The sequence below is a fragment of the Salvelinus namaycush genome, chromosome 12, assembly GCF_016432855.1.
Source record: "Salvelinus namaycush isolate Seneca chromosome 12, SaNama_1.0, whole genome shotgun sequence".
Taxonomy (NCBI): Eukaryota; Metazoa; Chordata; class Actinopteri; order Salmoniformes; family Salmonidae; genus Salvelinus; species Salvelinus namaycush.
Window position 1 is genome coordinate 6,536,835 of NC_052318.1, and position 15,435 is coordinate 6,552,269.

The 15,435-nt window shown below is 43.0% G+C and overlaps 1 protein-coding gene across 2 annotated transcripts in view; it reads left to right on the forward strand.

The window, feature by feature from the left end:
- Positions 1-1,780: 1,780 nt before the first annotated feature.
- Positions 1,781-15,435, forward strand: part of LOC120056853 (clathrin interactor 1-like) — a 39,349-nt gene continuing 25,694 nt past the window's right edge. Inside the window, exon 1 of one of the 2 annotated variants that reach the window (XM_039005097.1) lies at positions 1,781-2,053. In XM_039005097.1, the coding sequence (XP_038861025.1) occupies positions 2,013-2,053 (41 nt within the window). In that variant the 5' untranslated portion in view covers positions 1,781-2,012. The remainder of the gene's footprint in view (positions 2,054-15,435) is intronic. The other variant, XM_039005098.1, reaches the window with a different exon arrangement.

Genomic DNA, 15,435 nt, shown 5'->3' on the forward strand with positions numbered 1-15,435 from the left:
GTGCTGTCTCATGTCATGCTTTGTTTGAATTAAAATCGTTACTTTTTTTCATCTGTATTCAGAACGTTGTCATTTTTCCCTCTCACTTATTTCCTGTCTATGCTTACAAGGAGCAGAGGTCCTCTTGCGGATGAACTGGGTCTCCTGATCATGTAAACGTTCTCCCTCAGAGTCAGGAGCAGACGGTATCCTGAGAAATGGCCTGAGGATCGGAGCTGACACCGGGACGTCCTGCACAGCTGTCTCCTGTCCGTCATGGAGACAGGCACGATGGATTCAGGATGACAACGTGCGAACTGTGCTTAGGTATGTGCATCAGATCAGGCCTCACTCCTCTGCCAGACTGGATTTGGAGTAAGAGCAATGACGTTGTTGTTGGACGTCACCACCGTTGTTGAGGACAGCACTCTTCAAGCTGAATGTGTACTCATGTAGATGGCTGCCTGCACCACAAAATCCCATTACCTTTTCACTTGTCCTCCACAATGATGTCTCTTCTTGAATAATTTGCCACTGACATGGAGATACATGAGCCTTCAAGATCCAAGGAGGTTGAGGCCCTATAGATTAGTCAATATAGTCATTTTATATAATAATGATGTAGCGAATGGTGGCACAGGGAAGCAAAGCTGGGTTCACTGGCATGAAAGCCAAACACCCTATGCATCGCACCAATAGGGTTTACCCCACTTAGTAGGAATTGTAACGTGGCTCATGTAGTAAAGATCGCTACACTGCCCCCTCCGAACGTTGAGACACGTCCTTATGCGTCGACCTAATTTTGTCAACAAGGCAGCATGGTGCATCATCCAGAAACATACATCTCTTGCCATAAAATAAATGTTACAAAAGCAATCCCTTTTGCAAGGGAAACCACAGAATCCTAGTAATTACTACGTGTGCTTAATGACGTCCCTTTTGCGCCGGCTTCGCTGTGGGCTTTGAACTCACGCTCGGGAGGCAGCCCGGTTCCAAATCGAATGCAATCAACTTTCAGCCAATGCAAAGCACGCCTACACGGGTGGGATTAATATAACCCCCTCAATGTAACCAACCAGATCATGTCCACCTAAAATACGCTACCCCTTTAAATGCCCCCACCTGCAATCATTAGCCTCTTTCAAACCAAACCAGCATGGAATCCTTGAGATTTGTCATTGACTTTAAATAATCTAAAATATGTTACCTGAAAACCATCAATGAAGCCGTAAAGACCAACCTGTTTAAATAAAAGGACACAGGTCACCCTCTCCTTGTGTACGTACAGATACACCCGCTGTGTTACGTGTCACCCATCCCTTACTAGTTTCTTTGAGCTATTTTTCCACTTACAAATATACAATCATTCTGATCATGAAAGAAAGAGTCCTCTCAAGACTTTGAAATAAGGTGCAGTTCCATAAATTCAATTTCAACAAGAGAAAGGTGTCAATTGTTTGCCTGAACAGTTTGTGGGGTGTGGCCTAACAGAAAGAAAGTGGAACATAAAAAGGAAAACACTGCACGTTTCCAGGTAGATGTTACTTTGTTGCATTACCACAAGGGACAAAATCTACACAAAACTGTCAAATATAACAATTAACATCTGCATACAAAAAGAAGCAGAGCCAGCTATGCGGCCAAACAGCGAAAAGTTGTAACTATTCAATTCAGTTACAACATCAAATCTCATACTTGTGTATTTTACTAAAGAGTGATTGGGCTGGCAGAGGTCTAGCAAGTAGGAACATAAAGATACTTCTCCTATGTTCATATGCAGATTGGTTCTGGGTACAGGCATAATGAAGCAGGTTGCTTTTCTTTAACTTTTAGGCCAAAATGATTTTTTCCCCAAACACAACCTGGGTGAGCTACACTGACGTATAGAGGACGTCTCCCGTAGTAACTTGCCCACAGAGCTGGCTAGTGGAAGGGACTCGGAATTCTGTTGTCGGTGACACAAGTCCATCTGTGGTTGGAAACGGACTGGACGACGCATTATTGAGGCGGCGAGCCACTGATAGAGCGTTTACATGCTAAATATGTGGAAAGTCAGGGAAATGGTGGATAAAGCGTGAGTATTCTTGCTGTTGTCGTCTGCTTGTCATTTTGTTGCAAGGCCCGTTAGCTGGCTAGTTTACATTTGACAACCGACCAGGGAAACACTGGTCTCGTGACGTCACGCCGTTTTCTCAGCTGATAGCTCAGTATGGCTAACGTTACTGTATATCAGCCTTGTGTACAAAATGTAACGATATATATTCCTCTGTGATCTTTTTGATATCCTACTGTCCATTATAAACATACAGACTCCAATATGGAAAGTAACACCCATTTATTCCATGTTAGAAATATTTTGGAGGAATGTATTAACCTTAACTATAAACTAGCTAGATTATGTCTTACCAAATAATGACATCGTATCGTTCAATAACAATGGGACGCCCTCGTTAACTCACAGCTAACGTTAGCTAGCTACAAAACGGGCTAACTTTAATTTATCATTGTTAGCTCACTAGCTAGCTAACGTTAGCTAACACCACTAAGCTAGCCACAATGTCTGTCAAGACCTTCATCAAACCTGTCATTTGCACTTTTTCGTTTCATTATGTTCATTACAATACTCACTATAGAAGTTGAACTTCATGACCATTGTATTGTTTTCTGGTTGAAACGTTTTTACACGACCACAATGTAACGTTAGTTAGCTATCTAAGCCATCAACTAGCATTTGTCTGTGCATTAGGCTGTAGCGTTCCTGGTTACCGTTAGACGGAAGACGTTGCAGCAGCGCCATAAAGCTGTCTGCCGAATATTGGTCATACAAGGCTCGTGCCTCTCATTAAACGACTGAAAGTGGACCTGACCCACGACTAATGCAGCATGACACAATATCTCTTAGCTAGCTAAGTTAGTGTATCGCAAAGGATCTGTATGTGTTGTGTATGGAATTGTTCACTGCATCATGTGCGTAACATACATTATTTAAATGGATAGCTAGAGGGTTTTGACGTTTCCATACCCTGGCAACATTTTGTTATTCATGCATCAGTATTGGAAAAGTGCAAATTGCTTATTGCAACCATTTATTTAAAGACCGTTATGATAATGAGTGAAAGACTCTGTGTGTGACACATAATTCCTTAGTCTAATAGTTTTCCAGATTTGCAAGTAATGTCAGAAAAAGGTTCCAGCCGAGTGCCTGTTTCATGGAGCCTGCAGTCAGGTTGCAGTAACGGATGCTGCCTGAGCTGGTGCCACCTGTTAGGCATGCCTGATTTCAGCTGAATAGGGCCTGTTATTGATACAGCTGGCGAGAAGGCCTTCTCCTGCCACCCTGGTCCCAGAGAGCTCCCTGCAGACCCTGAGCTTTTAGAGAACAGACTATCTACCGCCACACCTTGTGGATTGTGTCACTGCCATCAGTTGTTTGTGGTGTGATTGCAGCACAGGGAGGGACATTGCTTCAGTGGGTTAGCCAGTTGAATGGTATTTTTGTTGAGGACTGGTGTTTTTTCACGTCTAGCAGAATATGCATTTAGGCTAGATGTATGTTTGGGTATATTGTCCCTCCCATAAGTGAGGAGGAGAACCCATGGTCATCATGGATTGTTCTGTGGCTGATCAATACTAGCTGTCTGAGACTCAAGATCATAGCTGAATGGGAGGGGCTTTGAGATTGGTCATCTAGTCAAATCAAACTTTATTTGTCACATACGCCGAATACAACAAGTGTAGACCTTACTGTGAAATGCTTACTTACAAGCCCCTATATACAGGGGGCACTGGTACCGAGTCAGTGTGCGGGGGTACAGGTTAGTTGATGTAATTTGTACATGTAGGTAGGGGTGAAGTGACTATGCATAGATAATAACAGCGAGTAGCAGCAGTGTACAAAACAAATGGAGGGGAGGGGGTGTCAATGTAAATAGTCCGGTGGCCATTTGATTAATTGTTTATCAGTTTTATGGCTTGGGGGTAGAAGCTGTTAATGAGCCTTGCTGGATGGGAGGGGCTTTGGTAGTACTCCTATTGCTGGATGGGAGGGGCTTTGGTAGTACTCCTATTGCTGGATGGGAGGGGCTTTGGTAGTACTCCTATTGCTGGATGGGAGGGGCTTTGGTAGTACTCCTATTGCTGGATGAGAGGGGCTTTGGTAGTATTCCTATTGCTGGATGGGAGGGGCTTTGGTAGTACTCCTATTGCTGGATGGGAGGGGCTTTGGTAGTACTCCTATTGCTGGATGGGAGGGGATTTGGTAGTACTCCTATTGCTGGATGGGAGGGGCTTTGGATGTACTCCTATTGCTGGATGGGAGGGGCTTTGGTAGTACTCCTTTTGCTGGATGGGAGGGGCTTTGGTAGTATTCCTATTGCTGGATGGGAGGGGCTTTGGTAGTACTCCTATTGCTGGATGGGAGGGGCTTTGGTAGTATTCCTATTGCTGGATGGGAGGGGCTTTGGTAGTACTCCTATTGCTGGATGGGAGGGGCTTTGGTAGTACTCCTATTGCTGGATGGGAGGGGCTTTGGTAGTATTCCTATTGCTGGATGGGAGGGGCTTTGGTAGTACTCCTATTGCTGGATGGGAGGGGCTTTGGTAGTACTCCTATTGCTGGATGGGAGGGGCTTTGGTAGTATTCCTATTGCTGGATGAGAGGGGCTTTGGTAGTACTCCTATTGCTGGATGGGAGGGGCTTTGGTAGTATTCCTATTGCTGGATGGGAGGGGCTTTGGTAGTACTCCTATTGCTGGATGGGAGGGGCTTTGGTAGTACTCCTATTGCTGGATGGGAGGGGCTTTGGTAGTACTCCTATTGCTGGATGGGAGGGGTTTTGGTAGTACTCCTATTGCTGGATGGGAGGGGCTTTGGTAGTACTCCTATTGCTGAATGGGAGGGGCTTTGGTAGTATTCCTATTGCTGGATGGGAAGGGCTTTGGTAGTATTCCTATTGCTGGATGGGAGGGGCTTTGGTAGTATTCCTATTGCTGGATGGGAGGGGATTTGGTAGTACTCCTATTGCTGGATGGGAGGGGCTTTGGTAATACTCCTTTTGCTGGATGGGAGGGGCTTTGGTAGTATTCCTATTGCTGGATGGGAGGGGCTTTGGTAGTATTCCTATTGCTGGATGGGAGGGGCTTTGGTAGTACTCCTATTGCTGGATGGGAGGGGCTTTGGTAGTACTCCTATTGCTGGATGGGAGGTGCTTTGGTAGTACTCCTATTGCTGGATGGGAGGGGCTTTGGATGTACTCCTATTGCTGGATGGGAGGGGCTTTGGTAGTACTCCTTTTGCTGGATGGGAGGGGCTTTGGTAGTATTCCTATTGCTGGATGGGAGGGGCTTTGGTTGTATTCCTATTGCTTGTTTTGAGTTTTGTCATCTACTTGTAGCCTATTAGGTCTGTTCCTATGTCAGTTATTACACAGGAGAGAAGTTAAGAATTGAGAGTCAAATCATGAATTTCTTTGAATGATTAATTTGATTCAAGGCCCATTCCAAATGTAAAGTGGTATAGGCATGAGTTCAGTGGAAGCTTTTTCTCAGTGTGATATCATTACATTGTAGTGACTAACGATAGCCAATCTAAAGGCAGTCTTCATGTCCTGTGTAAGTGTTTGAGTCTTTGGATGTTCTCTGCCAGTTAATGGACTGCAAGTCCCATCAGCCAATGCAGTGAGATCGATGTCATGGCTGAATCAATGGCATTGTTTTGAAGAGCTCAGACGGCGTCACACTGTGGTGAATGAAAATGTCAAACATTGCGCTATTATGTGGAAAGATATTATCTGTTGAATGGAGCAGAGGAAACCTGGTCCTGAAGACATGAAAGAAGAGGGATGTTTTGACAACTCTCGCTCAGATAAGATCTGAAGACTGGACCCTCTTCTCAAACTCTTGTGAAGACAAATATAAAACAACTTCCTCACCTTGTTAATTTGGCTCCTTGTTTGAGAGGAAATCATTTGTCCAAGTTGACTTCCTTTTATTAGAAGATATGGTAGCATAAGTTCTTTAGCTTGCCCTTAGCTGGCCTCACTGTCTAGGCTTACAGCTTTACTATGAACCACGGCTTATTACGGCTTGAATGTCTGAGTCACACGTCTGGGGAAATGCTAATTCTGCCTTTAGATTACAGTAATGAGCAGAACTTCAGCTAGTCATTCAGACAACCTGCAAATCCATGTTCTCAGTAAATGCTCTTCCTAGTAGGCATGACTTCCAGCAGTACGGTATTCTATATCCTCCCAGCACACTGCAGAGTAATCAGCACCACTGGTATAGATTTCTTCTCTCTTCTGGTCCCGTGTGTCTTAGTTGGTAGAGCATGATGCTGGCAATGCCAGGGTTGTGAGTTTAATTCCTACGCGGGACCAGTATGAAAATATATGCACTCAATACTGTAAGTCGCTCTGGATAAGAGTGTCTGCTAAATGACTTAAATGTAACATGTCTTCTGTGTGAGTAGCTTCAGGAGTAGCTCCTACATCAGCCCGGCTGCCAGCTGTGTCCTCCAGGGCCTCTTCTCCCTGCAAACGTCCTCGTCAGACCAGGGCCTCTTCTCCCTGCAAACGTCCTCGTCAGACCAGGGCCTCTTCTCCCTGCAAACGTCCTCGTCAGACCAGGGCCTCTTCTCCCTGCAAACGTCCTCGTCAGACCAGGGCCTCTTCTCCCTGCAAACGTCCTCGTCAGACCAGGGCCTCCTACTTCTAATATGCATCAGTGAGCCCCCTGCCCCACCTCCCTCGCTGCTGTTGTCCCCTGTGCCCCCTTCATCACCACTATCTCCATCTGAAAACTGACACCTAGAACCAGTGTTCCTCAGAAGCAGGATGTGGTGTTTTTCTTCTAGTGTAGTAGGAGGGAGAGTGAAAGACTGTTTCATGTGCAGTGCTTTGGATTTTCAGCAGGCTGCATGTGTAGGTAAGCAGGCTCATCCTCAGTAGTGCAGGAGTAACGCTGCTGCGGCGGGCCTGCACAACAAAGAGGCCCAGGATGCAGACAGTTGGAGGAGAAGCCTGGTCTCTGTCTCTGTTTGAGAGAGTTGGAAGAGAAGCCTGGGCTCTGTCTGTTTGCCTGTACCTTTCATTCAGACCCACAGCTCGTCTTCTTTTGTCTCATCCCCAGCGGAATATTTTTTAACATAGCGGGCCGTTCTGTGTGCGTGTGTTTCCTAGTCTGCTTGAAATGTAAGCACATCGCCGGTTCACTTGCCGTTCAGGCCATCTGTTTTTATACACCGCTGTCATTCATTATTCAGTGGACTGAGATTTTCCTTAAAATCTTGGAACAGCTTTGCTGTGGAGATCTCATCTTGCTGTCTCTGTCAGTCATACTGCTGCACACCTGGGCAAAAAATACACTAAACAAAAATATAAACGCAACATGGACAGTGTTGGTTTCATGAGCTGAAATTAAAAAAACAGAAATGTTCCATACGCACAAAAAACGTATTTCTCTCAAATTTTGTGGACAAATTTGTTTACATTCCTGTTAGTGAGTGGTTCTCCTTTGCCAAGATAATCCATCAACCTGACAGGTGTGGCATATCAAGATCATTACACAGGTGCACCTTGTGCTGGGGACAATAACGCCTTGCCACTGTCAGAAACCGTCTTTGGGAAGCTCATCTGCGTGCTTGTCGTCCTCACCAGGGTCTTGACCTGACTGCAGTTTGGTGTTGTAACTGGCTTCAGAGGGCAAATGCTCACCTTCGATGGCCACTGGCGCGCTGGAGACGTGTGCTCTTCACGAACGAATTCCAGTTTCAACTATACCGGGCAGATGGCAGACAGCATGTATGGCGTCGTGTGGGCGAGTGGTTTTCTGATGTCAACGTTGTGAACAGTGCCCCATGGTGGCGGTGGGGTTATGGTATGGTGAGGCATAAGCTACGGACAACAAACACAATTTGCGTTTTATCGATGGTAATTTGAATGCACAGAGATATCGTGACGAGATCCTGAGGCCCGTTGTCATGCCATTCATCCACCGCCATCACCTCATGTTTCGGCATGATAATACACGTCGCCGTGTCGCAAGGATCTGTACACAATTACTTTAAGCTGAAAATGTCCCAGTTCTGCATACTCACCAGAGATGTCACCCATTGAGCACGTTTGGGATGCTCTGGATCGACGTGTACATCAGCATGTTCCAGTTCCAGCCAATATCCAGGAACTTCGCTCACAGCCCATGAGGAGCGGGAGAACATTCCACAAGCAACAGCCTGATCAACTATGCAAAGGAGATGTGTAGCGCTGCATGAGGCAAATGGGGGTCCACCAGATACTGACTGGTTTTCTGATCCACGCCCCTACCTTTTTGTTAAAGGTATCTGTGACCAACAGATGCATATCTGTATTCCCAGTCCTGTGAAATCCATAGATTAGGGCCTAATGAATTTATTCAAATTTACAGATTTTTCTTACATGAACAATAACTCAGTAAAATCTTTGAAATTGTTGCATGTTGAGTTTCATATTTTTGTTCAGTGTAGTTGTATTTTGTAGTTCATTTGAAAATACCAACTTCTAAATATATACAGTATATATATATATTTTTTTATCTCAGCAAAAAAAGAAATGTCACTTTTTCAGGACCCTGTCTTTCAAAGATAATTCGTAAAACTCCAAATAACTTCACAGATCTTCATTGTAAAGGGTTTAAACACTGTTTCCCATGCTTGTTCAATGAACCATAAACAATTAATGAACATGCACTTGTGGAACGGTTGACAACTTCTCTAGGATATGTGGGACACTAACGTCCCACTTGGCCAAAATCCAGAAAAAATGTAGCGCACCAAATTCAAATATATTACTATAAAAATCAATCTTTCATGAAATCACACATGAAAGACACCAAATTAAAGCTACACATGTTGTGAATCCAGCCAACATGATTTCAAAAAGGATTTACAGGGAAAGCACACCAAACAATTATGTTAGCTCAGTACATAGCCACAGAAAAACACAGCCATTTTCCCAGCAAAAGATGGTAGTAACAAAATCCAGAAATAGAGATAAAATTAATCACTAACCTTTGAACATCTTCATCAGATGACACTCATATGACATCATGTTACACGATACATTTATGTTTTGTTCGATAATGTGCATATTTATATCCACAAATCTCGGTTTACATTGGCGCCATGTTCAGAAATGCCTCCAAAATATCCGGAGCAATTACAGAGAGCCACGTCAAATAACAGAAATACTCATCATAAACTTTGATGAAAGATACATGTTTTACATATAATTAAAGATACACTGGTTCTTAATGCAACCGCTGTCAGATTTTTTTTAAACTTTAGGAAAAAGCATACCATGCAATAATCTGAGACGGCGCTCAGAAATACACAACATTTCTCCGCCATGTTGGAGTCAACAGAAATACGAAATTACATCATAAATATTCCCTTACCTTTGATGATCTTTCATCAGAATGCAGTGCCAGGAATCCTAGTTCCACAATAAATTGTTGTTTTGTTCAATAATGTCCATTACTAGTGTCCAATTAGCTAATTTTGCTAGCATGTTTAGTTCACATGTCCAAACGCTGGCGCCGGTCCAGGCGAACTTGGACGAAAACTTAAAGTTATATTCCAGGTCGAATAAACTGGTCAAACTTAGTAGAGAATCAATCTTCGGGATGTTGTTATCATTTATATCCAATAAGGTTCCAACCGGAGCATTCCTTCAGTCTCTATAAGTAATGGAACGCAAGACGATATAATGAGGAAAGCGCATGACCAGGAACTGGCAATCTGCCAGACCACTGACTCATTCCCCTCCCATCCGGCCCCACAACACAGCATAAGCTTCATTCCACGTTCTACTGACTGTTGACATCTAGTGGAAGGCGTATGAAGTGCAAACAGATCCATATATTACAGGGAATTGAATAGGCGATGACTTTAACAACGACCACTCTCAGAATTTTCACTTCCTGTTTGGATTTTTTCTCAGGTTTTTGCCTGCCATATGAGTTCTGTTATACTCACATACATCATTCAAACAGTTTTAGAACCTTCAGAGTGTTTTCTATCCAATAGTAATAATAATATGCATATATTAGCATGTGGGACAGGGTAGGAGGCAGTTCACTATGGGCACGAAATTCATCCAAAAGTGAAAATGCTGCCCCCTAATGCTCCCCCCCTTGCAATGTCCGTACTGTGAGACGCATAAGACAGCGCTACAGGAAGACAGGACGGACAGCTGATCATCCTCGCAGTGGCAGACCACGTGTAAAAACACCTGCACAGGATTGTACATCCGAACATCACACCTGCGGGACAGGTACAGGATGGCAACAACAACTGCCCGAGTTACACCAGGAACACACAATCCCTCCATTAGTGCTCAGACTGTCCGCAATAGGCTGAGAGAGGCTAGACTGAGGGCTTGTAGGCCTGTTGTAAGACAGATTCTCACCAGACATCACCGGCAACATCGTCGCCTATGGGCACAAACCCACCGTCGCTGGACCAGACAGGACTGGCAAAAAGTGCTCTTCACTGACGAGTTGCGGTTTTGTCTCACCAGGGGTGATGGTCGGATTTGCAATTATCGTCGAAGGAATGAGCGTTACACCGAGGCCTGTACTCTGGAGCTGTATCGATTTGGAGGTGGACGGTCCGTCATGGTCTGGGGCAGTGTGTCACAGCATCATCAAACTGAGCTTGTTGTCATTGCAGGCAATCTCAACGCTGTGCGTTACAGGGAAGACATCCTCCTCCCTCATGTTGTACCCTTCCTGCAGGCTCATCCTGACATGGCCCTCCAGCATGACAGTGCCACCAGCCATACTGCTCGTTCTGTGCGTGATTTCCTGCAAGACAGGAATGTCAGTGTTCTGCCATGGCCAGCGAAGAGACCGGATCTCAATCCCATTGAGCACATCTGGGACCTGTTGGATCGGAGGGTGAGGGCTACTGCCATTCCCCCAGAAATGTCCGGGAACTTGCAGGTGCTTTGGTGGAAGAGTGGGGTAACATCTCACAGCAAGAACTGGCAAATCTGGTGCAGTCCATGAGGAGATGCACTGCAGTACTTAATGCAGCTGGTGGCCACACCAGATACTGACTGTTACTTTTGATTTTGACCCCCCCCTTTGTTCAGGGACACATTATTCCGTTTATGTTAGTCACATGTCTGTGGAACTTTTTCAGTTTATGTCTGTTGTTGAATCTTGTTATGTTCATACAAATATTTACACCTGTTAAGTTTGCTGAAAATAAATGCAGTTGACAGTGAGAGGACATTTCTTTTTTTGCTGAGTTTACATAAACACACACACACTGATTATACCAAACGTTAGGAACACCTTCCTAATATTGAGTTGCACACCCCCTTTTTCCCTCATAACAGCCTCAATTCCATCGGGGCATGGACTCTACAAGGTGTCAAAAGCGTTCCACAGGGATGCTGGCCCATGTTGACTCCAATGCTTCCCAAAGTTAAGTTGGCTGGATGTTCTTTGGGTGGTGGACCATTCTTGATACATACAGGAAACTTTAGAGTATGAAAAGCCCGGCAGCGTTGTAGTTCTTGACACAAACCGGTGCACCTGGCACCTACTACCATACCCTGTTCAAAGACACTTTAATATTTCGTTTTACCCATTCACCTTCTGAATGGCACATACACAATCTATGTCTCAAGGCTTAAAAATCCTTCTTTAAATTGTCTCCTCCCCTTCATCTACTACACTGCGTTGAAGTGGATTGAACAAGTGCCATCAATAAGAGACTATAGCATTCACCTGGTCAGTCTGTCATGGAAAGAGCAGTTGTTCTTTATGTTTTGTATACCCAGTGTAAAGTTTCAGCTACAAAAAACAACTATTTTCTTTGATATTCAAATACTGGTCTCATAATGAAAAACAAATATTTGAAAGTATTTTTAATACCTTTCAGAAAACCAAATAGTATTTGAATATAAGGAAGTTATTTGAAAACAAAAAATATTTATTTGATGGCTGCCAAATATTTGATGAAGAAACCAAAAACTACAACAGTCGAATTGTTCATGGTACATGGTTTGGGGGGCTCTTAGATATGAATCTTAATATAGCATGTAGCCTATATTTAAATACATGGGAGGGAAGCCTGGTCTCTGTCTCTGTTTGGGAGAGTTGGAAGGGAAGTCTAGTTCGAATTCAGGCTGCATCACATCCGGCTGTGATTAGGAGTGCCATAGGGTGGCGCACAATTGGACTAGCGTCATCCGGGTTTGGCCAGGGTAGGCCGTCATTGTAAATAAGAATTTGTTCTTAACTGACTTGCCTAGTTAAATAAAGGTTCGATTTTTAAATATATTTTTTTAAATAGGGAGATTCTCGTTTGGGGAAAAGATCGTCCTCTCTCCTCCATGACCCGGAAACTGATGAGTGGTCGAGGGGTGTGTCATTTCGTTAGTAGACAAATGGAAGAGTGTCATCCCCTCCTCGATAGCCACCTTTCATCAAGGTTACTCGTGTATTCTACCACAGAAGAGTTTAGAAATCTGCCACACCCCCTTTGAATCATCATTTGTTTTGTCAGAGGAGAAAAACATACACACATTTAAAAACAATGCTACTTAACTGACTTGCCTAGTTAAAAAGTTAAAACAATAATTACATTTCTTATTTTATGTCATGCTCAACTAACTTAATTTGTTTTAGGCTGTCCCTGACAACAACAAAAAAGTAATCTGTTCTTTCGACCAATCGACCAGAAAAATTTTTACGTGTATTTTTCCGTATATAGACACACCCTATGTGTTTTAATAAAATCAACTATATGTAGGCTACTGAGCTTGCTTTAAGCACACTGTGATTGAAATCATTTAAGACACACAAATGATTCGAGAGAGCCAGAGATCAAGATAGCTTTATCAGAAGACAAAAATCCTTTTCCCGAACCACCTTCCACTGCTGCTGGCCTTTGCAGATTCTGCCATTACGCTCCCGAAGTTACCGGTAATAGGCTACACCAGGGGTGTTCCGATCTGCGTGCCAGTTATGTTCATATGTACATTTTCGTGGAACAGTTAAATTAATTTTATAATAAAGTAATATCTCAATCAATGTCATGTGATTAATACAAATGTATATCTCAATGGAAATTATACAAATCTAAAATGAACCACTATTTCCATTGCCAACTAGGTAAAAATAGCCTACTTAAAGCCTACAAATAAAAACATAGCAGCCTGCAGGTAGAAAATATCCTATTAAAAAGAAATCACATTGGCTACACATAACCTGTCTGCAACTTGAAACATTGTATCAACCAACAACTTGGTCCAGCCTGAAGCTGGTGCTACCAAACTTGCAAAGTTTAATCAAATATTCTGCACCCTCCTGAGTTTCCTGAGCCAGTGAGCTCCAGACAGACACAGCTGCAGGGTATTTGCGCAAGGGATACGAAGTTATCAGGTAGGCCTATTTTATGACGTTTTCACAGCATCAAAGCATGACCATTTTTCCCCCTTTCACTCAGTGGTTATGGAAAGGGAGAGAGATGGAAATATATTTTTTAAATAGGCTACATTGAGGAACTATTGTCATTATCAATGGATATTAAAAAAATACTTTGTTTACTTGCTGTTTGAGGTGAAGAGAAAATTACTTTGAGAAGCTCCACAGCTCATTTAGTTACGACAATCAGAAATACTATGAGATCCCCAAATGGGCACATTTTATAAGCCTACATTTGCGCGCAGGCCATGTAGCCTAGGACTACTTCTATACTTCTAATCAGGTGTGCATCGTTACTCAACATTGACAGGAGCGCTACAAACAAAACACAATGAATAAATTGACAACTCGTAAATGGAATGAAATAAACCGAAACTTGTTTCTCACAAGTGTAGCCTTGGTTGTGCACTCTGCAAACAACGTGTCCACCCCTACAATGACAACAGTAAAAGACTAATAATATACTGAATGCAGAGACTGCTTTCTAAGACAACTGAAAAAGTACAGGGTTAAACAACAGCTGCTGGTTCAGTTTTGAATGTTTGTGAGGCTGGGGTATATCTGTATATTAGTCGTGTAGGAGCTACCCCATGCTGTACGTATACACATACCACCGACCTTGGTTGCGTGGCAATAAAGTATCTTGTATTTCACATTTGTTTTTAAAGTCATATTTTTTTTTAGCAGTTAAATGTTGATAACTCAATTATAAATGGTTATAGGTCTGTCACTTTTTAAAATAAGGTATTCTTTTTGAATTTATAAATGTTTATAGGTATCAAATGTTATTTGTCACATGCACCGAATACAACAGGTGTAGTAGACCTTACAGTGAAATGCTTACTTACAAGCCCTTAACTTCTTTGGGGTAGGGGGCAGTATTTTCACGTCCGGATGAAAAGCGTGCCCAGAGTAAACTGCCTGCTACTCAGGCCCAGATTCTAGGATATGCATATTATTCGTAGATTTGGATAGAAAACACTCTGAAGTTTATAAAACTGTTTGAATGATGTCTATGAGTATAACAGAACTCATAGCAGGCAAAAACCTGAGAAAAAATCCAACCAGGAAGTGGGAAATCTGAGGTTTGTAGGTTTTCTACTCTTTGCTTATCCAAGATAAAGTGGAAATGGGGTCATGTTGCACTTCCTAAGGCTTCCACTAGATGTCAACAGTCTTTAGAACCTTGTTTGATGCTGCTACTGTGAAGTGGGGGTGAATGAGAGGAGATTGAGTAAGGTCTCTCCCAGAGTGCCACGAGCTGACCATGCGCGTTCATGTGAGAGTTAGCTGCGTTCCATTGCATTTCTGAAGACAAAGGAATTCTCCGGTTGATACATTATTGAAGATTTATGTTAAAAACATCCTAAAGATTGATTCTATACATCGTTTGACATGTTTCTACGGACTGTAAACGGAACTTTTTGGACTTTTCGTCCGTACTTTCCGCTGGACTTGCACGCGCGTCGTGAGTTTAGATTGTGTACTGAACACGCAAACAACAAGGAGGAATTTGGACATAAATTATGGACATTATCGAACAAAACAAACATTTATTGTGGAACTGGGATTCCTGGGAGTGCATTCTGATGAAGATCATCAAAAGTAAGTGAATATTTATAATGCTATTTCTGACTTATGTTGACTCCAACATGGCGGATATCTCTTTGGGTTGATTTGTCGTCTGAGCGCCGTACTCAGATTATTGCATGGTTTGCTTTTTCCATAATTTTTTTTTGATATCTGACACAGCGGTTGCGTTAAGGAGAAGTGGATCTAAAATTCAATGTGTAACACTTGTATTTTCATCAACATTTATGATGACTATTTCTGTAAATTGATGTGGCTCTCTGCAAAATCACCGGATGTTTTGGAACTACTGAACATAACGCGCCAATGTAAACTGAGATTTTTGGATATAAATATGACGTTTACCGAACAAAACATACATGTATTGTGTAACATGAAGTCCTATGAGTGTCATC